This window comes from Terrapene carolina, unplaced genomic scaffold, assembly GCF_002925995.2.
Source record: "Terrapene carolina triunguis isolate 2854851 unplaced genomic scaffold, T_m_triunguis-2.0 Scaffold132, whole genome shotgun sequence".
NCBI classification, from domain to species: domain Eukaryota; kingdom Metazoa; phylum Chordata; order Testudines; family Emydidae; genus Terrapene; species Terrapene triunguis.
The window spans coordinates 1,941,924-1,966,474 of NW_020664483.1; the positions used below are offsets into that span (position 1 = coordinate 1,941,924).

General features: G+C 47.6%; 1 protein-coding gene across 1 annotated transcript in view; it reads left to right on the plus strand.

The window, feature by feature from the left end:
- Positions 1-3,830: 3,830 nt before the first annotated feature.
- Positions 3,831-24,551, plus strand: part of TTBK1 (tau tubulin kinase 1) — a 105,704-nt gene continuing 84,983 nt past the window's right edge. Inside the window, exons 1-2 of the mRNA XM_026653206.1 lie at positions 3,831-3,938; positions 23,938-24,085. Coding sequence (XP_026508991.1) covers positions 3,831-3,938; positions 23,938-24,085 — 256 coding nt within the window. The remainder of the gene's footprint in view (positions 3,939-23,937; positions 24,086-24,551) is intronic.

Genomic DNA, 24,551 nt, shown 5'->3' on the forward strand with positions numbered 1-24,551 from the left:
ATGGATCAGGTGAGGTATTTCCAGTAGAGACAGGGAAGTATTATTGACATTGTACAAGGCACTGGTGAGACCTCATCTGGAATACTGTGTGCAATTCTGGTCTCCCAAGTTTAAGAAAGATGAATTCAAACTGGAACAGGTGCAGAGAAGGGCTACTAGGATGATCAGAGAAATGGAAACCTAACCTTATGAGAGGAGACTTAAGGGAGCTTGGCTTGTTTAGCCTAACCAATAGAAGGCTGAGGGGAGATATGATTGCTCTCTATAAATATATCAGAGGGATAAACACGAGGGAGGGAGAGGAGTTATTTAAGTTAAGGGCCAATGTTGGCACAAAACCAAAGGGCTATAAACTGGCCATCAACAAGTTTAGGCTTGAAATTAGGCAAAGGTTTCTAACTATCCAGAGGAGTCAAGTTCTGGAATAGCCTCCCAAGAGGAGTAATGGGGTCAAAAAACCTAACTTGTATCAAGACTGAGCTGATAAGTTTATGGAAGTGATATAATATATGGAGATATACCTATCTCCTAGAACTGAAAGGTCATCAAGTCCAGCCCCCTGCCTTTACTAGCAGGACCAAGTACTGATTTTGCCCCAGATCCCTAAGTGGCCCCCTCAAGGATTGAACTCTCAACCTTAGGTTTAGCAGGCCAATGCTCAAACCACTGAGCTATCCCTCCCTCCTAAGTATGGTGAGACAGCCTACAATGGTATGTGGCCCATCTGTGACTGCTATTAGCAAATATCTCCAATGGACAGAGATGCAACACTAGATGGAGAGAGCTCTGAGTTATTACAGAGAATTCTTTCCCGGGTGTCTGGCTGGTGGGTTTTGCCCACGTGCTCAGGGTCTTACTGATCACCATGTTTGGGATCAGGAAGGAATCCTCCCCCAGGACAGATTGGTAGAGACCCTGAGGGGTTTCACCTTCCTCTGCAGTGTGGGGCATGAGTCACTTGCTGGTTTGAACTAGAGTAAATGGTGGATTCCCTGTAACTTGAAGTTTTTAAATCAAGATTTGAGGACGTCAGAAACTCAGGTTATGGGTCTATTACAGCAGTGGGCGGGTGAGGGTCTGTGGCCTGCAATGTGCAGGAGGTCAGACTAGATGATTATGATGGTCGCTTCTGGCCTTAAACTCTGCGAGTCTGAGACTACAGGTTTCAGAGTGGTAGCCGTGTTAGTCTGTATCAGCAAAAACAACGAGGCGTCCTTGTGGCACCTTAGAGACTAACACATTTATTTGGGCATAAGCTTTCATGGGCTAAAGCCCACTACTCTCTGTCTCTCGGCCCAATGACTATTTAAATATTTATCCACCTCCTCCAGCTGGATTTTGAATGGGAACTGATCTGGTAGGCAGCCTCTGAGCATGCCTACTGGATCAGGCCCCACATGCAACTTCAGCGGCCAAATGCCGACCTTTCCCCAGTTCATGAACCGCTCTGGAGCTTAGGCGGGAGATTGGTATCTGGCAGTCTAGAGTGACCCAGCAGTCCACATGCCCAGAGGCAGAGGGAACTTTTACCCTGAACTTAGGCCTCAAGTGACTTTAGGTACCCACAGGTTTTAGCAGGAGTTTTGTGGATCGCAGTGGAGCCAAAACTGGGATTCAGGCATCTAAACCCCAGACTTAGGTGCCTATGTCTGGGGTTTAGACACGTAAGTAGCTTTGTGAATCCCACCCCTACTCCCTTCCCATTGTTCTGTGTTGCTGCCACCGTTCCAAGGCCCAGATCCTCAGCTCCCTTTGCACTCCCTGAGTGCAGGGCCCGCAGTGTACTGTGCCTGTCCCCTGTAAGTTGTGCTGCTGCCCGATCATGCCCCTTATAAGGGTTGCAGGAGGGATCCTCTCTCTTGTGCCACTCTAAGAGATGTGCAGCGAATAAGGGAAGGGTGCCGCAGGCATCACTCAGCCCCTGGGGTGCATACAGGGCCACGTTCATACCTGGAGTAACTTCATTCAGTCCAGTTGAGGTACAGCAACTCCGCATTAGGCTCACACACTGCAGCACTCCCAGACATGCAGGCTGGGGAGAAGGAGCCTGGGATGGAGCCCAGACTGCCTCCAGCAGTGCAGAGCACTAGCCCTCGTCCATGAAGCAGGCCTCTTGCTGGTTCTCATTGAACAGAACTGAAACTTGGCCTGATGTCCACTGCCCTTTCCTGGATGTCGGAAGAGCTGCTGCCCCATAGTTGACTCTTCATGGGTCCCTGCATCGATGAGAAACTCCACACCCCTTTGGCAGCATGTTCTTCTGCTACACTTTTAAAATATTTGTTTTGCCTCTCTCCTTTGTTTAACGATTGGTTTGTATTCTAGCTTATAGCATTGGGTTGAGTGGTTTGCAGTCTCCTTTCCCAGTGGCATACAGTTGCCCTCTTTTTCTCCTAATCCTTTCCTGCGTTCCTTGCATATGTCTCTTTGTTTTAGAGCACGACTCTCTCTCTCCTTTGAGATGCTAGTTGCGTTTTTATTTGGTGATCCTTCACGTGGCATCTTCCCATCCTGCCCGCTTTGTGGCACTAACTCCATCTGTGGAACTCACAGGTGTAGGTCAGACCACAGGTCTGAACCTTCCAGCTGCGCTTAGGGAACGACCACCTCTTTTCTCCGATACACAGCTCACTATATTCTGATCATTATGCCAGCCTGAAGAAGTCTAATGGTCGAATGACCGACTCTAACCTTATTTTCTTATTCAGCATGTATGTTGTTAACTGTATTTGATCTCTGCAGAAGAACTTGTTTTATATCCAGAAAGGGCATATGGGCTCTATACCTGGGAAAACAGGGCAGAGCTACCAAGAAAACTGTGAATCAAAGGATTGTGGGCTCTGGGCTAGCTCTGAGGCCAGAAAATAGCCTATAGCAGCTGGTGAGATAACCTCTAAGGTTCCTTTAAATGAGCAAGGTTAGCACTGATATGAAGCTGAGAGTCACCTTTATGGAGGGATTCTAACCAAAAATTCAAGAACAAAACTGGCTACAGAATCAGGTAATCCGGAACTCATGGATGAGTGAGAGCACCTCGCCCTGGAGACAGGGAGAGAAAGGAGGGGGAAAGGAAAGTCGATATTGTATCTGTCTCTGTGCTTGAATTGAACATTTTTTAGCAAGGCTTGTGTGTTACAAGGACTAATCTATATGTGGCTGAAACCCCTTCTAACTGTCCCCTTCTTCTCTGCCTGGCTGTTAGCGGTGTTTGTGACCCTGGCACTGTAGAGGCCGCCCTAGCCCCCCGTGGCTTCCAGAGCATAGTACCTGGCAAGCCTTGGTGATGGGAGTGTTGTATACAGTCAGCTGGAAGCCAAAATAACAGAAAATGAATCAGCTGCTCTGTTAAAGCAAGATCTTGTTTTTTGTTTTTTGTTTTTTTTTGCCTGGTACAATTACGGCTCTTTCTTCGTTGTTCCCACCCTGATACTCAGGCTGTATGCAAGGATTTGGCATTGGCCCATCTTTGAGTTGCTGGCTATGAGGCCCCAGAGCACTGGGACCCTGCATGGTGTAGCCCGTAACTTGTCATCTTTTCGGTTGGTGCTGCGGCCTTGGGGCATGGTTGCTTCTGCCGGGTTTGTGCATGGAGAGAGCTGAGGAGTTTGTAAAGCAGGCTGTTGCTTGCTGCGCTCCGAGGTGAGTTTGCCTTCTTCCCAGAGATGCTGTTTCTGATTGGCTCTAAACCAGAGCTGTTGAGATGTAGTTTCACCAGCATCGACCACCTGCAATGACGTGCACTAACTCTTTCCTTTTCTCCCTTTTGTTTTTCTTCCCAGATAAATGGCTCATTTAAATTGGGAGCTACTAAAATACTTTCTGGCTGGCAAATGCAGTGCCTAGTAGCAGCTATCAGGGAGGAACCAAACATGAGTGGGGGAGGGGAACAGGTCGACATTCTGCCGGCCAACTACGTGGTCAAGGACCGTTGGAAAGTGGTGAGTAGCTCTGACTCTGAATTTCCATTACTGGCCCAAAAGGCTCTTCTCTGTGATGGGGTAAAAGTGCTTCTTGCTGGTCCCAGGACTGATCAGACGGCACTGACTGGGGGAATCTGGATCAGGGCATGTCAATCAGACAATGAAAGAAGGTGGTAAATATTACACCAGTTTTTTAGATGGCTGATGTAGAAGAGCAAACCTGCCAGGGATTTCTGGGTAGGATGAACTGCTGCAGGTGACCTGATTAGCAAAGCTCTCAAACTCTGAGATGCTACATTGCCAGTTTTCAAGTCCTTGCTCTAGAGCCCAGCGGTACTAGAATGTTTCCATCGAACGTTTGTAATCCAGGTTTGAACACTGGCAAACACAATGTCTTTTACCCTAACCCCGTCCTCAGAAACCGCAGACCCAATAGAGGTGAAACTTTCCAAAATCAGGCAGCTGAAGGTAGACGTTCGGCAAGGAAAATGTTGCCTTGAACACTGTAAGTTTGGCAAAGTTATAAGCAGCTGAACACAGGCTCTCATAATGGAAAGTGTCCTTCAGCCTTAACTATGGACATTGCTATCAGCTCTGCCTATAATAAATGAATGAGCTGAGGAAGTTGCACTGTCTCTGTCAGCAATAATTGACTCTGACTGTTGTAGAAATAATAATACTCAGCGTTTAAAATGCTTTACTCACACTAATCCTCACAACAATCCTTTGAGGTTAGTGAATATTACCTCCAGTTTACCATTCAGGAAACGGAGGCTGAAGGAAGTGAAGTGCCTTCCTCAAAGCCATAGAAGGAGGTGATGGGAACTTTGGAGCTTCTGATTCCCAGCTCTGGGCTCAAAGCGCTGGACCACACATTGAGGGCAGGTTTATTTTGGCAGTCCTGTGTTCACACAGGACACAAGCTTTACCAGCGCTAGTAAAGCTGATAGATGCGTGCACACACATTTATCTGTATGAAACCCCGTAGCAGCCTCAGTTTGTCCCTACTGGATGTAATGCATGAATATTGCTTGCAATTAATCTCAAAGCTTTGTTGAGCTCATTGGGAATGTTCAACAGCTGGCTAAGCGTGGGGCATGGAATTAATCACGTACCTTTCTTGTGTTGTGGAAGGTGCCTTGTTGCAGAAAGACCTATTTAAATGAAGAAGAAATTAACTAAATTTCTTTCAGGGAGGAAGGCTAGCCTTCTCCTGAGCTGTGCTAATTGTTTCCCCTCTCACCCTTTGCCTGTCTTGTCTGTTTAGATTGTAAACTCTTAAGGGCAGGGATTGTCTCTTTGTACAGCACTTAGCACAATGGGGCTCTGATCTCATTTGGGACCTCTGGGCACTACCATAATATGAAATATAAATTAAATGGGCTGGAGCCAGTGTTGTAAATGTGGCTTTATTTTGAGGTTCTGGTCGTATACTTTTCTAGTTTGCTGGAAGAAGTGTAATTAGTAGCTGTCCTTGCTTTTCCTCCGCAATGTTTACTACTGCTTCAGAACATCCCATCTACAGGTTAGGGCACTGGTAATTGATGATCTCCATGCGTACTGTGTCCTGAGGCAGCTGGTAGGCAGATGGCATGTGCCACAAGGTTTCACTATGCCTAGCCACTGGCAAGTGAGTGAACTGGTTTAATTTCTTTTGTAAAGCTCTTCTGTCTGCATTACTTCTGGTCAGACCATGACACCAAGATACATTGTGTGACAGAAACTTGCTGCTTTTTATGATTACTGTTTGGAGGGGAGGAAAGAATACTTTAAAAAGAATGTGAAGGGCAGCATGGCATTCCTGCTATTCAAAGGAACGCATTCAAAGTTATCTTGCTCTGGGCTGTGTTGGGGTACTAGCTTCTCTAAGTCCTTAGCACTTATCATTTCCGAGGCCTAGTGCACCCAGATAGTGCACTGGTTTAGCTAAAATCAGTTTTTAATCTGATGTAGTTAAGCTGGTGCAGCCCCTTGCATGGATGAACTTAAATCAGTTTACAACTGGTTTATAGCTGGGCTTGGAAGGATTAGATTTGTATTGATAAAATGTTGATAAACGTCAATTTCACTGTATAGCCACAAACTGACAAAATGTTTCCATTGATAATTGAAATTTACAGATAAGCAAAAAAAGAGAAAAATGCTGCTTAAGAACTTAGTTTGATTTAAGGATATTGACTTAGTATGTTTTGACATGTGATATTGACAATTGGTGTTTTAATGGTTATAAAGTTTTAACATTTTGAATATCAACAACTACTGTCATTAAATAATTGTCTGACCTCCCCTCTATAATTTCCTGCAACTGTGAAAACTTAAATGGATAAGAATAGAGGGGAAATGCTTAAACCTCATAATTTTGGGTGAATTTGAAAATTTGAATAGATAAAAATTGAAAAAAATGCTTAAAAATAAACTGATATTATCCATCAAAACTATTCAAAAAATCAGATTCTGCCAAACCTTCCTATAGTGATTTGGTGCTACATTAATATAGGTCAGTTGTAAACTGAGTTAAGACTGAGTAAATGTCACCTTGGAGCGTGATGCAGAGATAAAATTTCTAGACACCATCAATGACTGCTTCTTGGAACAGCTAGTCCTGGAACTCACAAAGAGAGAGGCAGTTCTAGTTTTAGTCCTAAATGGAGCACAAGATCTGGTCCAAGAGGTGAAGATAGCTGAACCACTCAGTAATAGTGACTGTAACGTAGGGGGGGTAATACCAACCCCCTCCCGAAAAAACCGAACTGCAGTAATATTTAACTTCAAAAAGAGAACGACACAAAATGAGGGGCTATTTAAAAACACCATAATAGAGGCTCAGGCTAAATGCGTACCCCAAATCAGAAACAAACAATAAGAGGACTAAAAGAATGCCACCATGGCTAAACGGCAGAGTAATGGAGGCTGTTAGAGGCAAAAAGGCATCCTTAAAAATTTGGAAGACACATCCTAATGAGGGTAATAGGAAGGTGCCTCACCAAAGGCTCTAAGGAAACTAGGTGACCATAGGATAAGAGGGAAGTTTCTCTCATGTAGCTGGTTAAAAGATTAGAAACAAAGGGTGGGGATAAATGGTCAGTTTTCACAATTAAATGGAGAGGTAAACAGAGGGGTCCCCCAAAGATCTGTACTGGGACCTGTGCTGTGCAACATATTCATTATCTGGAACAGGGAATGAACAGAGAAGTGGCAAAATTGGAGATGATACAAAATTATTCAAGATAGTTAAGTTCAAAGCTGACTGTGAAGAGTTACAAAGGGATCTCACAAAACTGGGTGACTGGGCAACAAAACAGCAGATGGAAACTCAACACTAATAGGTGCAGTGTAAGGCACGTTGGGAAAAATAATTCCAACTACACATATATAAGGATAGATTTTAAATTAGCTGTTACCACCCAAGAAGGAGATCTTGGATTCGCTGTGGATAGTTCTCTGAAAACTTCAACTCAGTACACCACAGCAGTCAAAGAGATCAACAGGATGTTAGGAACTATTAGGAAAGAGATAGCAAACATCCTAATGCCAGTATATAAATCCATGGTGCGCCCACACCCTGAATACTGTATCCAGTTGTGGTCGCCCATCTCAGACAGGATAAAGTAAAATTGGAAAAGACAGTGGGGAGACAGCATGAGCAGGTGAAAAAGTGCTCAGCACGGCAAGGAATGCGGCAAGTTTGACCATTTTAGCACTGTGTGCAGGGTCCCAGAAAGGTTCAGTCAGACTTGTACAAGAGGGGAGGGGAGGGCACGTCAAACAGCATAAGGTGACATCACTGGATATCTGCTCACAGCAGAGGGACTGAAAGCAGATCCTAGCAGAGACATGCCAGCTCCAGTGGATGTGAAAGGGGCGCAGCACTTCACAGGAAGGAGACATTTTCTGTCTGTGTTCTGTCACAGCTGGCTGCGGAGACCCGAACCCAGACGTCTGCTCGCAAGGCAGGATGTGTTGTAGGACTGGGCAGACCCCCCAACAGCAAGCACTGACACACAGAAACAAATGATAAGGGTTGCTCCTGTCCTGATGTACTATTGTGGTTATCCTCACCCTGGCACTAGCACCTGCTGGAGCTGTGATACAGCAGCACAGAACGCTGTCCTGGGGAGAGAGACGGCCAGTGGGAGGGCAGCTCAAGCTGGGGTGGGCTTAGAATCCACCCAAAGGGGCAAATGAGGAAGGAGAAGAAGCGAGATGCTGAGCTAACGGATGAACCGGACCCTGGGTAGGAGGGGGAGTGATAGAATAAAAGTAGGGGACTGAGAAATGAGAAGGAGAAAAAGAGGGAAAACGGGAAAGGTTTCAGATCGGAAGAAGCAGAAAAAAAGTAGACCTCGGTATGTGAGCAGACACTATTAGAGAAGGGAAGTAGAGGGAAATAAAATCTACAGATGTACCGGAGAGAGGGTATCAAAGGAAAAAAATGAAAGGAAATCAAATTGGTGAAAAAGGGAGCTGATCAGAAAGCTGTGTTAGAGGACAACAGATCCTGAAAATAGTAAACAAGAAGCCCACCCCCAAAGGACCTAAACAGAGAGAATGACTATTTGGACATCTATTGATGGAATTCAGTTCAAAGGTGCCTAATGGACAGGTGAGGGCCCACTTGATGAGGAAACCCACTTGTGGATAAACTCAGTGAAAAGAGATACGGCCACAGAAACATTGACTCAAAGGAGCACTTCAGGCTGAAGAGAAGCAAAGGACAGGACAGCAAGAGTGGCACTAGACTTCCAGCCAGGAGAGGAAAAGTTGATTCTTCTCTGAAGTGACCCAGTATGTTGTAGCGTGATCCCTCTTGTTCTTGTTAATAACAATGCATTTGGTACTGACTGCATAGCGTGTACAAGTTCACAAAAGTGAGTGATGGAAATTGCTACGCGCATTGAGAGCTCTTTTTGTTCCGAATATCACCGGATTCAATCACCAGTGGGATTCATGGTCCGTTACTGGCCAGTTTTAAGATCTCAGCCATTTTGACTTTATGAATTGCACACATGCTGAATACAGCTACAGTAAGGCATGTATCAAGGCCATGCCAAGAGTCCTAGATAGCCGAGGTAACTCAGCCAATTGTCATCTTTACTGTACAGATAATTTGCATGCAACAGTTTCAATGGTTGTTTGAGGGAGACTGCACAGATGGGGGATTACTTGACCCAACTGCGACATCCAGGTGACTGCGCAGGCTTTCAGCTATGAGTTATTATTTGTATTACTCTATTGCCTGGGGCCTCGTAGAGACCAGGAGCCCATCGTGCCATTTATCTCTGTAGTTAAACCCTTCATGTCTGACCACACACCACTGCTCTGTTGCACTGGTCTCCTGGTTTTCATTTCTGTGCTTCATTGTAGCTGCCATCTATCATCCTTCAGATTTAACTCTCATATGGTGTGTGTGTGTGTGTGTGTGTGTGTGTCCAAGTTAATATACTAAAGGTAGGATTTAGTAAAACCCAAGGCATGAAGGTCTTTACACACTTTGTCTGTGGATATGCAGAAAGCCCTTCTCCTGATCATAGGAACGTAGAAATGGCCAGACAGGATCAGACCAGGAGCTCACGTTGGCTAGAGTCTCATCTTTGTCAGTGGTCAGCACCAACTGCTTCAGAGGAAGGTGGAAGAACTATTCAGTAGGTTCCGTGATGGGGTGTCCACCTCACACAAGCCCTGAGCAGGTTATTGTGGGCCAGAAGGGGCCAGTTAACTTTAGATTCTGCAGATTCCCTGGAGGGGGAGCAGGGACAGACAGGGCCTAATGGCAGATGCATCCCAGCTGGGGGAGAAACTGGGCTAGGAGTATAGAACAGGACATGAGCACGGGAAGGGGCTTCGGGGGCAGCTCTGCAGTCACTCTCCAGAGAGAAAGGGATTTGGCTAGGGACAAGGAGAAGTTCTGGAGAGGAGAGTAAACCCTGGGATTTAGCCCTGGACTAGAAGCCGAGAGGAGGGAGTAGCCACTGAGAGCGGACGAATCTCGGGCTCGTAATCCCAGAGGTGGGCCAGGAGCTAGAGAAGCGAGGTAGGAAGGAGCCCAGGGAAAACAGCAACAGGATCTGAGATTGAGCATATTGCTAGACACAAGATCCCTGGGCTGGAACCTGGAGTGGTGGGTGGACCCAGGTTCCCTTCCAGCCCCTGGAAAAGTGGCACTGGACCGGAAGACTGCCTGATGGCATACAGCCAGTCTGTCCAGTGGGACTCTGACACCCTGGAAGGGGAGGACTAAATAGGATGAAGAAAGGAGCATGCGTATCCCAGAGTAAGAGAGGGGCTGCTGTGCAAGCAACAGACAGAAAGGGGCGCGAGATGGGCAGAGAGCTAATCCTCAGACCCAGCCACAAGGAGGTGTCCCAGCAGTGAGTGTACCCCATTACAGGCAGTTATGAGACAACCCGCCCCAGGGAAAGCTCCTGCTAACCCTCAATAGTTAGAAGTTGATTCGTGCCCTGAAATATGAGGGTTTTTTAAAATATTTTCTTCCTGTTACTTTTCTAGTGGTGTTTACTCTAAGAATGCTGGAGATTCTTGATATCCATACCAATGTCCAATCTCCTTTTGAATCCTGCTAGGCTCTTGGTCTCAACAGCATCCTGTGGCAGTGAGTTCCACAGACTTGTTACACATTGCGTGAAAAAGTATTTCCTTTCATCAGTTTTGAATTTGTTACTTTCCTTTTCACTGAAGTTGCCTTTTTCCTGTTCTATGAGACAGCAAGCTCTTTCTATCTCCCTTCCCTCGGCCAGCCATTTCTTTATCTACATTTCATCTCTTTTCTATGGTGAACTGTCCCAATGTTTCCAGTTTCTCTTCATATGAGAATTTTCCAGGCCTGACCGCATTCTTGTTGCCCTTCTCTGGATCCCCTCTGATGCTGCTACGTCCTCGCATTTCAGCAGTGAATCAAGATATCCGCTGAAAACTTGTGCAGTTCTCATATTCTGAGTGATACGGTTACAGTGAAACCTCCTTACGATTTCCTTGACTGGCAAGGAAGTCGCATAAGAAATTAAGCAGAGGAGAGGGGAAGATCTGAAAAAGAGTTTGTGCTTGAGAATGTTGCTTTTGTTAAGTGTAATGAAAACTTTGTCCTCATACACTGATAATTCAAAGTTAGCCGACTTCGACAAACTTTGTTACATAAGCAAACCTGCTAAGATGGCGAGCTAATTGCTGGGCACAGCTCAGGAAATCTTTGGGGACATGATGTGCGTGAGAGGAAGAGCCTTTGCCGCCTCTCTGTATGGTGCTAATTATAGAGACAAGGTGGATGAGGTAATATCTTTTATTGGACCTCTGCTGGTGAGAGAGACCAGCTTTCTTTCTAGCCACACAGAGTTCTTTTTCAGGTCTGGGAAAGGTACTCCCAGCATCACACCTAAACGTAAGGTGGAACAGATTTAGTATAAGTAGTTAGCGCGTATTGTAAGGGAACATTCAAGAGAGTATGGCCTGTTAACACCTCCGCAGTGATAGGACAAAAACAAGGGATTAGTGGGTTACAGATTGTTATAATAAACCGTAAAGCCAGCGTCTCTGTTCAGTCGTCTAGCAGAGTTATGAATTAAGGCCATGTCTACACTGCGTATCATACAGCGGCACAGCTGTGCTGCTACAGAAGTGCAGCTGGAAGGTACGCAGTGTATTCGCTCTTTGGAGAGAGCTCTCCTGCCGACAAAATAGAACGAGGGGCGGTAGTTCTGTCTGCAGGAGAGCGTCTCCCGCCATCCACATTGGCTCTTTCCGTCGGTAAAGCTTTTGTCAGTCGGGTGTGTTTTTTTTTCACACCCCTGACAGCCAAAAGTTTTTCCGATGAAAGTGCAGTGTAAACCTTAAACTCCCAGGCTTGTCGTTTGAAAGTGTTGTGCAGGTTTCCTTTGAGGATGAGGACTGATAAGTCAGCTATAGAGTGATCGCTCTGTGACAAGTGTTCACCCGTCGGTGATAGGGCATTTTTGTCTGTTACCATTTTCCTGTGTGAGTTCATTTGAGAGCTTCGGGATTGTCTGGTCCAATAGAAGAAATGACCTCACCCACCTTGTCTCTCTAATATCCTGGGACCGACCCAGCTACACCTGCACTGGTGCTAATTATGTCACGCTCCATGTCTGACGTTCTTCCCCCAGAGCGCTCTCTGCCCCATTGCCCCCTATCCATGGATCTCACGCTATCCTCATCACATCCCTCCCTGAAACTCAGCAGAAGTGAGTCAGTAAAGATGTTTCCCTATTTTTTGTTTTTTTTAACAAGCCCAAACCTGCTGCGCATATGCCAGGCTCAGTGCCCATGTAAACCCTGGCTTCCTTGCCCATTGGTTTATTCTGCCTCCCTGCTGTTGTGCCTAAATTGAGGTTGTCAGCGTGGGGCAGGAACATGAGTTTATCTGCACTGTGGTGCTTCCAGCCCACTTTGGGTGCTGTGAAAGAAAGAAAGAAAACAATGATTATGTGGCTGCAGCCTGCAGCGTTGTGCTGGTAGCTGATGCCTGACTTCTGCTTCAGCAGATGGTCAGGAAGCTGCTTCTCTCTTTATCCTCAGCAAACTTGCTGACTGCAGCCAGAAGCCCTCTTTTGCCTACCAGTCAACTTCTCCATCAGAGACCCTCACCTGTTCGCCCATGCTGTAAGATCTACATGGGAAAAAACTCCCAAACAAAATGGGAACAGCCACCGTTCTTCTTCTTCAGATCCCTCTGTAAGCCTGACCTGGGCTGGTCTGTCTGCAGAACCCAGGCAGGGGGTGAGCTGTCACTACTGTTCACTATGAGTAACAGGCTGGCTTCACTCTTTCCTCCTCTTTCCCCACCCATCTGCTCGTTGTATTCATCAACGTTGTTAGCTTTCTGGACACCCTAATACAAATAATAATTGCACACAGAAAACTGGTCAAAGAGTGTGAAGGTCATAAAGTCAAGCGCTTAAATGTTAGGAAACATCAGCATTGTGCAACCGAATTTGCCCGACTTGGGCATATGTGTCATGATATGGTCTTAAATCAATTAATCTTTGTGAAGTCCTCAGATACTAGAGTGATGATTAATCTTCCCAACACTGGGGAGATGAAGGGGTGGTGTTATTGAATAAGAAACTGACACACAGAGAGATTAAAGTCAAAAGTGTCCACTAATTTTTGGTGTCCAATTTGAGACCCGTAGGATCTGATTTTTCAGAGTACTTAACATGATGTGTTCGAAGCAGAGCTCTTAGTGAATTCAGTGCAGCTGTGAGTGCTTAGTGTTTCTGCAAATCAAGCCCCAGGGTTTTAAGTCAGACACCCAGAGAATGAGGGACACACAACTAGAGGCCACGTGTGAAACGTCCAAGTGACTTTCCCGGCATCACACAGGAACTCTGTGGCATTGGCAAGGATAGACTCCAGTTCTCTAGGGCAGCATTCAATTGCCTTAACCACTTCCTACAATCCTCTCCCTCATTCATTTCACATTTTCCAGCTTCTTCAGCAAATGAGGCTGGGGTCTTAAAGACAACAGCCCCGAATCATCCCCAGAGCAGGTGTGTTCTGTGCACTGAATGAGGCAGGGGTCTTGTGGAAAACAGAGTATGTGATCATGTAACTACAAATGGTATATATTGCATATGTACAAGGGAGCCAAATTAAGGTTACCCAGGCAAACTTAATTCTGACATTTCCTAACTTTTGAGTGCTTGACTTCACAACCTTAATTTTCTTTCAATATAATTTTCTGTATGTCATTTCCTAGGTTTTAAAAAAGCAAATTCCATCATGTGGAATCATATTACTATCCATGTGGTTCATCAGCAGGGTTGTAACCTTTAGATCCACCATACAGACATCTGCCACTTGAGCTAATGATGGAACTGGAGCAATGGTAGGTTGTCATCCTCTGCGCATACCAGCCATTCGAGAAGGATGGGATACATGCTTTGCCCGTGGGTTTCACAGATATTTGCTGATAGCGGAGGAATGCTGAGATTCAGGAACCCTGGGTTCCATTCCAGGCTCTGTAAGGGAGTGTGCTTTGCTGGTCACAGACTCTTCTGCCCGTTCGCCCCCAAAGCCTGTGCCAGTCCTGTCTTTTTACCCCTGGCTTCTCATGCGAGACTCTCCATCCCTAGCTCTTGATCCCCCTCTCCTTGCCCAGACAGTCCTAGTCTTCCCGCACCAGCTCCCAGTCCCCTCCTGCTCTATTTTATAGTCCTAGTCTCCCCCTGCTCCTTGTCTAAACCTACTCCCTCTGCCTTCCCCCTCCCTGGTCCAGCTTATCTTGGGACGTTTCAGCCCAAATAGTTAAAGTTATAAGCAAATGAAAACGGTTTTATAGTGGACAGCGTTGCCTTCATAATAGGCACCATTGCTACCTGCTCCTCTTAGAGCCATAACAAACATTCAGCTGTAGTCAGCCCATGGTCTCTAACGTGATCTTGTCGGTTTCCAGCTTTGTCTTTCTTAGTAATTCCAGTTAAAATCTTCTTCGTTTACGAGTCATGTGTCTGTCAGCACCCCAGCCTAGGGTGCAGATTTCAAATATGGCAGATCCAAGTCTTCGCCACTCAGCCATGCTGCTCTTCAGAGCGAATGTGCCCAAACCATGTGATTTAGTTATTGTGCCATACTGGGGCTTACCCAGACCAGCGAGGGGTCCTGTCCCCACCTGCCTTATAACGTCGAGTGCCTTAATGCTGTGCTGCCATGACTCAGAGCCCTGGCACCAGGAGCCAGCCCACAAGCATAAAGGTTTCACTGGGCTGCCATCAGCCCAGTTCCTCCTTGCGGGATGACCTCAGCAATTTCCTCCAGTCCCAAGTCCCCCCGAATCTGTCTCCCCACGTTCATAACTACCAGACACTTGGAATTTTCCCTTCTGGTTCGGCACCTCCGAAGGAGTGAAACCTGCCCCAATTATCCGCTCACTCTGGGGAACACCGTTTGCACACCAGAGACCTGCTTGGGGTAAAAATAAATGAAGGTTTATTTAATAGAAAAAATCACAGAATGGAAGATGAACTCGTCAGGGGAAGCAAACATTTACAAGTTACACAGGAAATAAACAGAGAGATGCAATCTCAGGCTTTCACACATCTGTGTTAGCTCAATTCCCTGTTCTGTACGTTACCTCGTGCCTGTGGCCAGTTTCCCAGCATGCCCTCTGTCTTGGAGGGGAGTCTAGCCTTCCAACATAGCTGGTGTCCTCAGTTTCTGGATAAAAATTCTCAAACCCAAAGTTTTTTCTCTTCCCCTCCCCCCCCCTTTCTCCTGGCATAAAGACTCATGGTTATTGGAGGGGGCAAACGCCCTTCTTTCTCTGTTTTCCAAGACTTGGGTTTGCTTTTCTTATCAATGTCTTTCCATGAACTTTAATGGTCCAATATTGTGTTTTTTCTGGCTGGACAAGGGATGGGTATTGTGTAAACAACTAGCCTGGGAGGTGTCCCCCCTCGGCCTGATTACTTCACCCTCTGTTGTGAGGCAATGCTGTAGTCGCACCGCAGTTACAATTAAAAATCTCTAGACATGCAGATATTCATAGCCATCACCTGCATGCATATCTCCTACTGACCATCTAGTTCAGAGCATGACAAGCTTGCATAAAACACTGGACTTGACATATTTATACACAATCACATGGTATAAGCCAGTTGATTCAATTGTTTGTTCTTTGGGGTTCAGAACCCCTCTTTTCCCCTTAGGGTGTCTAGACCCTGGTTGTCACAGTTATCCTGTCTCTAGCCACTAGACAGACTCCCTTCTCAGACCCAAGGAGTCATAGATTCACATTTAAAGCCAGAAGGGACCATCGAGTCTGATTTCTTGTATAGCATGAACCAGAAGACCTCACCCAGTGAATCCAGCAATCCAGCCCATCAGTAAGAGAGAGAGCTCAGAATTCCTAATCTCCAACATCCTACTGCTATTTACATAGAGAGGTTGTAACCCCCCCAGCAAAGTCCTCTAGACTCACAGGCTGGTTCCTAGGTAGTAGTGGGGATGTGACGTTTCAAGCCCTGCTGATGACCCATCTTAGGGAGTTCCTCAGAGCTGTACACGATAGAATTGTTTCTCCGTTCTTTTTTGTAAACGGTTTATTTAATGCTCAGTGCTGTTCCTACTGCTGAAATGAACAGGACACTGGTGTAAGCAGACTCCCAGAAGGAGGAACTGCAGGTACTGAACCCAGTTGAACCAGCTGGGTAAGCACATTGAGGAGGGTGCTGGAGCCCAGGGTCCAGCTGCGATTGGGGGAGTTGCATAATTCCACCCAGGGAGGCAATGGCCTGAGGCCTGAGGGGGCCCCGAACTGAGGCCAGGGAGAGGAGCAGTGAGCCGTGAGCACCATCCTTTCACCTCCAACTCCTAACCCATCCTGGCTGCAGGGATAGTCAGCGCATACTGCTGATGTCGGTAGTGTTCAGGGTTGCTTTACATTTCACCTCCTGCTGGTAACTACTGGTTCTAGCCTGGTGGCCTCCTAAGCGTGCAGCATGCTGAATCCACTCCCTGAACCAGTAGAGCAGTGCCAGGAAGACGCTCTACAGTCCTGTCCTCTGTCCCTCTCCCCGCTCCTGGCTGATTCAAGGAGCAAGGCTGGGCATCTCTGGGGGCTGGTAGGGAACTAAAGAGAAACGATCTTGAGGGGCTTTCTCCCCAAGCTAGTACATAATAAGAAGCTGGTGGTTTGCAGGCTGTGCCTGTAACTGATGCGTGTTGAAGCTTAGATTTCTTTAGCACTGTGTTAAACTCAGCCGGAATTGCTTCAGATCTGCTGCTCCTGATGTGATTAATGGTGCTCTTGTTTTCTATCCAAAGACCTTGAAACCTTAATTTAGTCAAAGGTACAGGCTGCAGGTGGTGCTTGGACATTGCTGCACCTTTGATGGAGAGTGGCTGAGAGCTTTCTGAAATCTGAAGCTGAAATGGATCCTTTAAAAAACCTCCCCAGACAGCTTTGCATCTTGTAGAATACAGCCCTCGTTGGAGTGGGTATTCGGTTCCTTTTATACGTGGGATCGGCTGAGTGAGATGCAGACGTCAGTGGTCTAGGCTGCTGGAGACTTTAATCCCAGGCACTTTCCTAGCATTTCTGTGTAGAGCTGGGAAAGAAAATGAAGCTGTTAATCGGCCACACATTAGATACCTAGAGACAGGATGGGGACAATACCTCATTCCCTTGAACGATCTTTTCCTTGAATTTTAAGCACAAATGGGTTTCCCCTTGTGCTGCTGCTGCCATTGCCTTGTCTCACAATCATCATATCAGGCCATGAAGTGCAAGAATGGGTTTGGCGGTTCTCGCAGGGACCTTGCTAACCGAAAGGACATTGTCGGTTGCTTTTTAATGTATGTATCTTTTGTGAAACCCTCCCTCCCTTTCTTCTGCTCCAGATTATTTTTCCTTCTGTGTCTTTGGATCTAGCTGTGGTTCTGGCCAGGGCCTCCTGAGCCATTTTGCTTGTCTCTGTCTATGCCAGGGGTGTCAGACTCATGCGCTGAAGAGGGCTCAATTCCCTGTTAACTTACGGTCTGTAGGATTGCCAACTGTCTACTTGCACAAACCCAAAGCCATTGCCCCGCCCCTTCCCCCAAGGCCACGCCCCTTCCTGCCCCTTCTACGAGGCCCCACCCCAACTCACTCCATCCCCCTCCCTCCCTCCCTCCATCACTCGCTCTCCCCCACCCTCACTCACTTTCACCGGGCTGGGGCAGGGGGTTGGGGTGTGGGAGGGGGTGCAGGCTTGGGGGTGGGGCCGAGGGGTTTGGAGTGTGGGAGGGGGCTCTGGGCTGAGCCTGGGGCAGGGGGTTGGGGTGCAGGCTCTGGGAGGGAGTTTGGGTGCAGGAGGGGGTGAGGGGGGCGGCGCTTACCTCGGGCGGCTCCCCAAAGCGACCAGCACATCCCTCTAGCAGAGGCTCCTAGGTGAAGGGGCCAGGGGTCTCTGTGCACTGCCCCTGCCTGCAGACTCTGCCCCGCAGCTCCCATTGGCTGCAGTTCCTGGCCAATGGGAGATGTGGAGTCGGCACTCAAGGTGGGGGTAGCCCGCGGAGACCCCCTTGCTCCCCTCCCAAGGGACCGCAGATAAGTGCTGGCTGCTTCCGGGAGCGGCGCGGGGCCAGGGGAGGAAGGGAGCCTGCCTTAGCTCTGCTGTGCTGCCAGACTTTTAGCACCTAAAATCTCCCAGTTTGGCATCAGTAGCCTCCAGGAGATAGGACCTGGTTCCAGGCAAAACCGGGAGGGTTGGCAACCCTAACGGTCTGTGAGGCACAGTATGAATTCAGGATTGCACCCCCCTCGTTCCACAGAGGACACCCCCGAGTCCCTCCCCACCAGTTCCAACATGAGATTTGCAGAAAGATCCGGGGAGAATACAGTCTCTGGAGTAAACTTTGTTACTTATTATTCAGCACTTTCTTGTCCTACTCAGCATCGCTCAGTGGGGAGTATCCTGCCCGTTTGGTCCTCGATGTCTTAGCTGTTTGCTCTTCCTTTGCCATCCTCCTCTCTGTTTCTCTCCCCCTTTCCTGGCAGTGTCTCCTCCGCGTCCACTTCCATTCAGCAACTCCTAATCCCCACCCCATACCAGCGGCTTCTCCCCTCCTTGCTTCCCCAGGGCCTTGCTAAAATGATCAGCAATTAGTGAAGGCTGATCGTCAAGTGTCTTCATTAGGCTCTAGCGTTAACACTCCAGTGAGATTAATGGAAGGGCTGAAGAGTTCATGCCTCTTAGAGTTCTTGTTCCAGGCTTTCCACAGGCTCAGTCAGATATCACTGTATTGGGGACTCTCAGGTCACATGTGGAAGGTCTGCTTTGCAGGAGGACTAGAAATACATGCAGACCTGATGCTTTACAGCCTCGGCCTACACATTAGGACCATGACATGCTGATATTTTTGCTGATATTTTTGCTCAGGGAACCTACTTCTGTGCTAGTGAGCAGCTGTCTCTCCTGCTGCATCTCCTCTGTCTAGAAAGACCCAGGGTTAGCTACTTATACGGGCACATGCATCTTTGACACTTTTTGGTTTCTTTGATACTGTCTGTTAAAATCTTGAAAATAAAACTTTCCCCCCTCACTGACTGTCTGTCTTTTTCCAGTTCTGACCAGCCCTGGTTTTGTTATCGTGTGTCGAACGGGGCAGAAATGGACATACCTGTTTAAGCATCTCACTTTGTGTAACGCCATTTATTCTATATATTGTTTGGGCACCAGCACTGTACGCAGTGGGTTACTGCAAACTGCGGCTCTGCCGGTATTCAGTGGAGGACACAGCAGTGGCATTGGGCTGTTTTGTTTTAGTGCTTTGTCAGAATGGACTTTAAATAAATACCTTCAGTGCAACAAAATTGTTGATGCAACAATAAGGTTGAGATGTTATGCGCACCCAAGTTAGAAAATTTAAAATGACATTTCCTTCAGCAGGCATAAACTGGCCCCCTGTGCATTGTAAAAAATGTTTTGTATTACTGCATAGGGTGAAGACTTAAAGGTGACCTACAATGGGGAAGGAATTATTGTTGTCCTTTTTTTCGTCTGTATGCTTTTTTTCTGCAAGTTTTTTACATGGTAAATGTAGGTCTTGGCTAACCTGCTTTTGCCAGAAGACTAGGGATAACTGGAGAACTAGCACGGTCATCACAGAGAGCGAGGAAGTGAAATCTGAGCAATTGGAGGGAAAGATTTTCAGTTACACTTCAAATGTTTTTTATTTATTTAGCCGCTATCTAATAGAATAATATAAGTCAACCATGGGGAAGGGTGATGTCTTTGTTAAAGATCCAGCAGCCTGTCAACTAAGAGCAAGGTCCCTGTCCAGTTGTCTGGTCCTACAAGGAGACATCCCGCACAGACAGGGAAGTTAAGACTTGAGCATCCTGATATTTCCAGAGCAGATACAAACTAAAAAAAATCAAACCCCAACCAACCCCAACTCCCTTTCAGGGCTTCTCTACTCATTGTAAAGAAGCAAAATGGTCCTGAACCCAAATTGTGTTCTCCTTTGCAGATTATCCGTCAAAGAGAACAAAATAAGGGGTGTTTTCAAAAATCCTTTCTCTTCTCTGCCAGCTCCATGAGGCTCCATCATGCCGTTTTTACTTATCACCCCTTTGAATGGAAGCCCTGTCTGAGTAAGGACGGCAGGATTGGGCCCGTAGGGCGGAAGAGCCGAAAGGAAAGGGAAATGCAATATATTTCAGTTTCCTTTTGCTTATGGTCTTTCATACAAACTGTCTTTCCAGGTGCTCTGCCAGCTACAACACTAAATAGAAATACCAGGTGGGGAGCAATTAAAGGGGCTGTCGCTGGAGAGTAAGTACGTGTTCAGCACGGCTGTGAAATGAGACGGAGAGGCAGTTCTAGCCCTCCCATGGATGCTGACACAGGATCCACGCTGCACGTCTGAGGTCAGCCTTGCTGGCAGTGATGGGACCGGCTGGGTAGAGAGCTGTACGTGAAAGAGATATCAAGTGGAACAAGAGGAAAGGAGGCCGAGCGGATAAAAGAGATCAGAAAAGGAGGGCAGGGAGCTGGCAGCAGTTTGTTTACATTTGCAGTGGTGATACTGAATGCACTGGTGTGTACGCTTCTTTAGCACCCAGGGCACCTGCGTGGGTTTTTTTCCTGCGTATTGGCATTCTGCTGGGAACAGCAGAATCCCTTAATGGTGCAAGGAAATGACTTAAGTGACCGAGGTGGTGTAAGGTTCCCTATGCCCATGTGCTATGCCTCCACATGGGTCTGGAGGGAGCACCTTTAGGATGCAGCTAGTTCTGTCCCTCTCATAGGCAAGTATTTTGAGCTCTTTCTGGGCTGGGTTGTCTCAACGATTTTTATGTCCACGGGGAATTCTCCATAAAAATAGATAGGGAAATCTGGCCCTTGGGGATGCCAACAGCGTATTATGATGGCTGTAGTTTAAAAAAAAAAAAAAAAAAACCCCAAAGGTAATATTGGGACTCAGCTGAGAGTCTCAGCTTCTTTCTTCAGGAGCGAAAACGAGATCAAAGTTATTCTTTGCTACAGCATGTGGATAAAAGTGAAATCTGCCTGTAGTAGCCGTCAGAGCAAGGAGCTCAAACCCATGGCCACAAGCTGTCCGCGCCGGCTTGATGTGTTTGTGACCCACTGTAGCCATCCCAGGTTTCTCTCCCGGCTCAAAGCATGCACTGCCTCGCCCCGTCCTTTTCCAGGAGATGTATTTTCTTAACAGAGGTTAGCAAACAAACAGAAAAAAACAGACTTTTAATGCATTCCTTAGCCCTGGGCTTCAGGGCCACCCCTCCCCGGGGTCTCTGGCATGCCTGCTCCTGGCAGATTCCCAGTTTCAGGCAGCTCTTCTCCCTTCCTGGAGCAGCTCAGGGCTGCTTCTCTGAGGCCCTGGCCCCTTGTTCCGCTCTGGTGTGGCTTCCCCTTCCCAGGGCGCAGTCTGTCTCAGTCCATCTCCCCCTCTGACTGCCCACTAGCTGGATTGGATTCACCTGCTCTGGTCCAGGGGCACTGGGCTTGGTCTATCCACAGGGACCAGCTACCCAGTGAGAGCCACACGACACATTCAGACTGTACAGAATCTAAGCTTTTACTTCTTAAAAATCAGTGTCTAGCCCTTGTGGTTGCAAAGAAAAACCTTCCAGATGTGAACCAAATGTAATCAATGCAGAGAGATTTTACTGCATGTGCAGGTACGTTGAAATAATGCCTGGACACCTCCCCCCTGCCCCACTAATGTCGTTGGCATGTCCACAATGACACTTCAGTGCTGACAGGAACGATTTCATTGCGGATCGTTTTCATGGATGGAATGGAGAAGGGAGTGCAGATTAAGCCTGGTAGCCATCAGAGGAGTGAGGCTCTGGAACAGCCTCCCCCTAAGAGGAGTGGGGGCAAACCACCTAACCAGCTTGAAGATGGATCTTGATAAGTTACGGATGGGGTTATCCAACGGGGCTGCCTAGGGGAGCAGGGACTGGGCTGGTGATTGCTGGCAGGATAGTATTGTGACTTTTTAACGCTTGGCCTCCAGGGCAGAGCTCAGAGCATTGGGTGTGATCGTGAGGGTGTCCAGCGGCAGAATGGGTTGGTTCTTGTTGCAGGCTGAAATACAAACTCTATCCAGACAGTAGTAAGGTTGCTCGTGTTTTATTCTTGCGCCTGGCAATGCTAATGATCGCTCGGCATGAACAGTGTCAGGATTTAAAGAGCCTGTTTCAAAGGAGCCCAGGGGAGTATTTTTCAAGGGTTGTGTGTTACCAGGCCTTGTTTCTACAGAGATGCCTTCCTCTCCCATTACTATCTGTGAAACAAGGACGCAGCCTTGATGGTTAGACCCGTTAGCTCTGCAGTCTTCTCCCCTTAGTGATGTCTAACAAAACTAGGCTGGCTAGAGAGGGAAAAGATTCTCCTGTCTAGGATCTCCTCCATTTATTCTGCTAGGAGAGAGGTGGACAAAGTGCAGGACACAAACTTGGGCAATGGAGTCTATGCCTTCCCACATCTTATAAGGTACAGAAGAATAACACGAGGAGTCGTGATATCTTGGGTGCTGTTCCCCCTTCTGCCACTGACTTACTGGATAGTCTCAGGCAAGTCATTTAGCCCCCGAAAGCCTGCCTTAGTTTCCCCATCTGGAAAATGAGGATACCATGAACCTTCCTCCCAAGGGATTGGGGAGGTTTAATCAGATAGTCTTGGGAAGTGTGATATATGTGTTAAGTATTATTAATATGGGATGTGGCCTAGGAAGGCTGATCCCAGCCTGCCCTGCTCCCTCTTGATCCTCACACTTTCAGAGATGCTACTGGAGAGCTAGAGAAGCTCCCGTGTGAACAGCTATTTCCTTTCCATTGAATAGAGCGGCGCTGAAAGGAACTGGCGGTCCCAGGCCAGATGGTTCTCATTGGAATCTGAGTCCTGTCTCTAGTAATGTTGGTGTTATGTATTGCTCCACTGTATGGCCTGCAAATTGCCTTCTCCTCACCATGTCCAGGGAAAATGGGGTATCCCCAGGAGTTGAATGGATGGGGCCATGGGCAGCAGGCGTAAGTTAGAGCAGCCTTAAGTCTGTTCTTACTTGTGCTGGGGTCTGGCCTGACACAAATCAGCCCTAGATTGAGGGAGCACAAAGCTGGCTAAAAGCCACCTTTTCCTTCCCCACTCTTCAATTGCACATAACAGACAGACTGGGAAGCTGGGCAAATACTTGGCTGTACTTTGATGGGGTGGTCACATCGCAGAGAGGCCGGGAAGCTGGGCTGTTACCTCCCTGGGCAGCGAACGGGTGGTGTCGGGGACCACGGGACTCATTGGAGCAATACGCTCCAATCTGCTACCTGCTAACAGCTGCTAAGACAGCAGCTGAACCTCGACAGAGGACTCCAGTCCCGGCACCAGATTGGCAGCATGCTGGGGGTCCCGATTGATCCACAGCTTCTGTATAAACCCAGCACAGGAACAGGAAGTTGTCCATACAACTGGGAGAATGTGTTGCTTGTGCTCCTGCTCCCCGGCTTGACTCCCTTGTATCCCAACCTGGCCTGACTCTAGTTGTTATTAAGAACATAAGAATGGCCCTACTGTGTCAGACCAAAGGTCCATCTAGCCCAGTGTCCTGTCTTACGACAGTGGCCAGTGCCAGGTGCCCCAGAGGGAATGAACGGAACAGGTAATTATCGAGTGATCCATCCTCTGTGGCCCATTCCCAGCTTCTGGCAAACAGAAACCACAGTTCTGTCGTTCAGCTCTCAAGTTTGTCTCCTGGTTCTGATCTCCTGGTCGCCTGCCTCCAGGCTCTCGGTTTGTCCCCTGACCTCCTGGTATCCGACCTGGCCTGACTCTCCTAACTCCTGCTTTGACCACTAGCTCAGACCGCTCTTGTCCTGATTGTGACAGGTGGTCATGTCACAGGCAGCCTGGGGAGTGGGCCCAGTACCTCCCTGCCCAGTGAAGTGGCTGGTGCCCTGCTCCTTCCTGCTGCGCGATGGTAAATGGACAGACGCGGTCTCGCCCATTTGTGCTAAGCCCTGCTTTTGTGTTCTGTTTAGCTGAAGAAGATTGGTGGTGGTGGTTTCGGTGAGATTTATGAGGCAATGGATCTCCTGACCCGTGAGAACGTGGCCCTGAAAGTGGAGTCAGCCCAGCAGCCCAAACAGGTCCTCAAGATGGAGGTGGCTGTCCTGAAGAAGCTGCAAGGTAAGGTGGAAATGAGCTGGTAACCAACTGCTCTCTTCTCCAGCAAGTGTGTGATCTTACAATTGCCCTGCCATGGCCAGGGTTGGAGGCCCAGTTGGCTCGTACTCGCTCTAACCTTCTCCTTCGGCCTAGCTTAGAGTGTGTTTGTGACATTCAGCTTTTCAGCACAGAGCTCTGTTACGCTCTGCATAGCGTTGGGCTTCCAGAGTCTGAGACCTCTTCCACTCGGCTTATCCAGAGCACCGTGTCCAGTTCTGGGAGAACATTTCCTCCAGGTCTCTGGATTCCAGACTTGTCACTGAGGTTTCTTTATGGGCATTTCATGAAGCTATACCTGAGCTGAGCAGGTTCAGGTGTGGCAGGGTGGTTAGGGTGAACTGCAAGTCCAAAGTACATAATTATAAATCAGATTATATACCTAGTCCAAAACAGACTAACGCACGAGCATTACATTCTACATTGTATC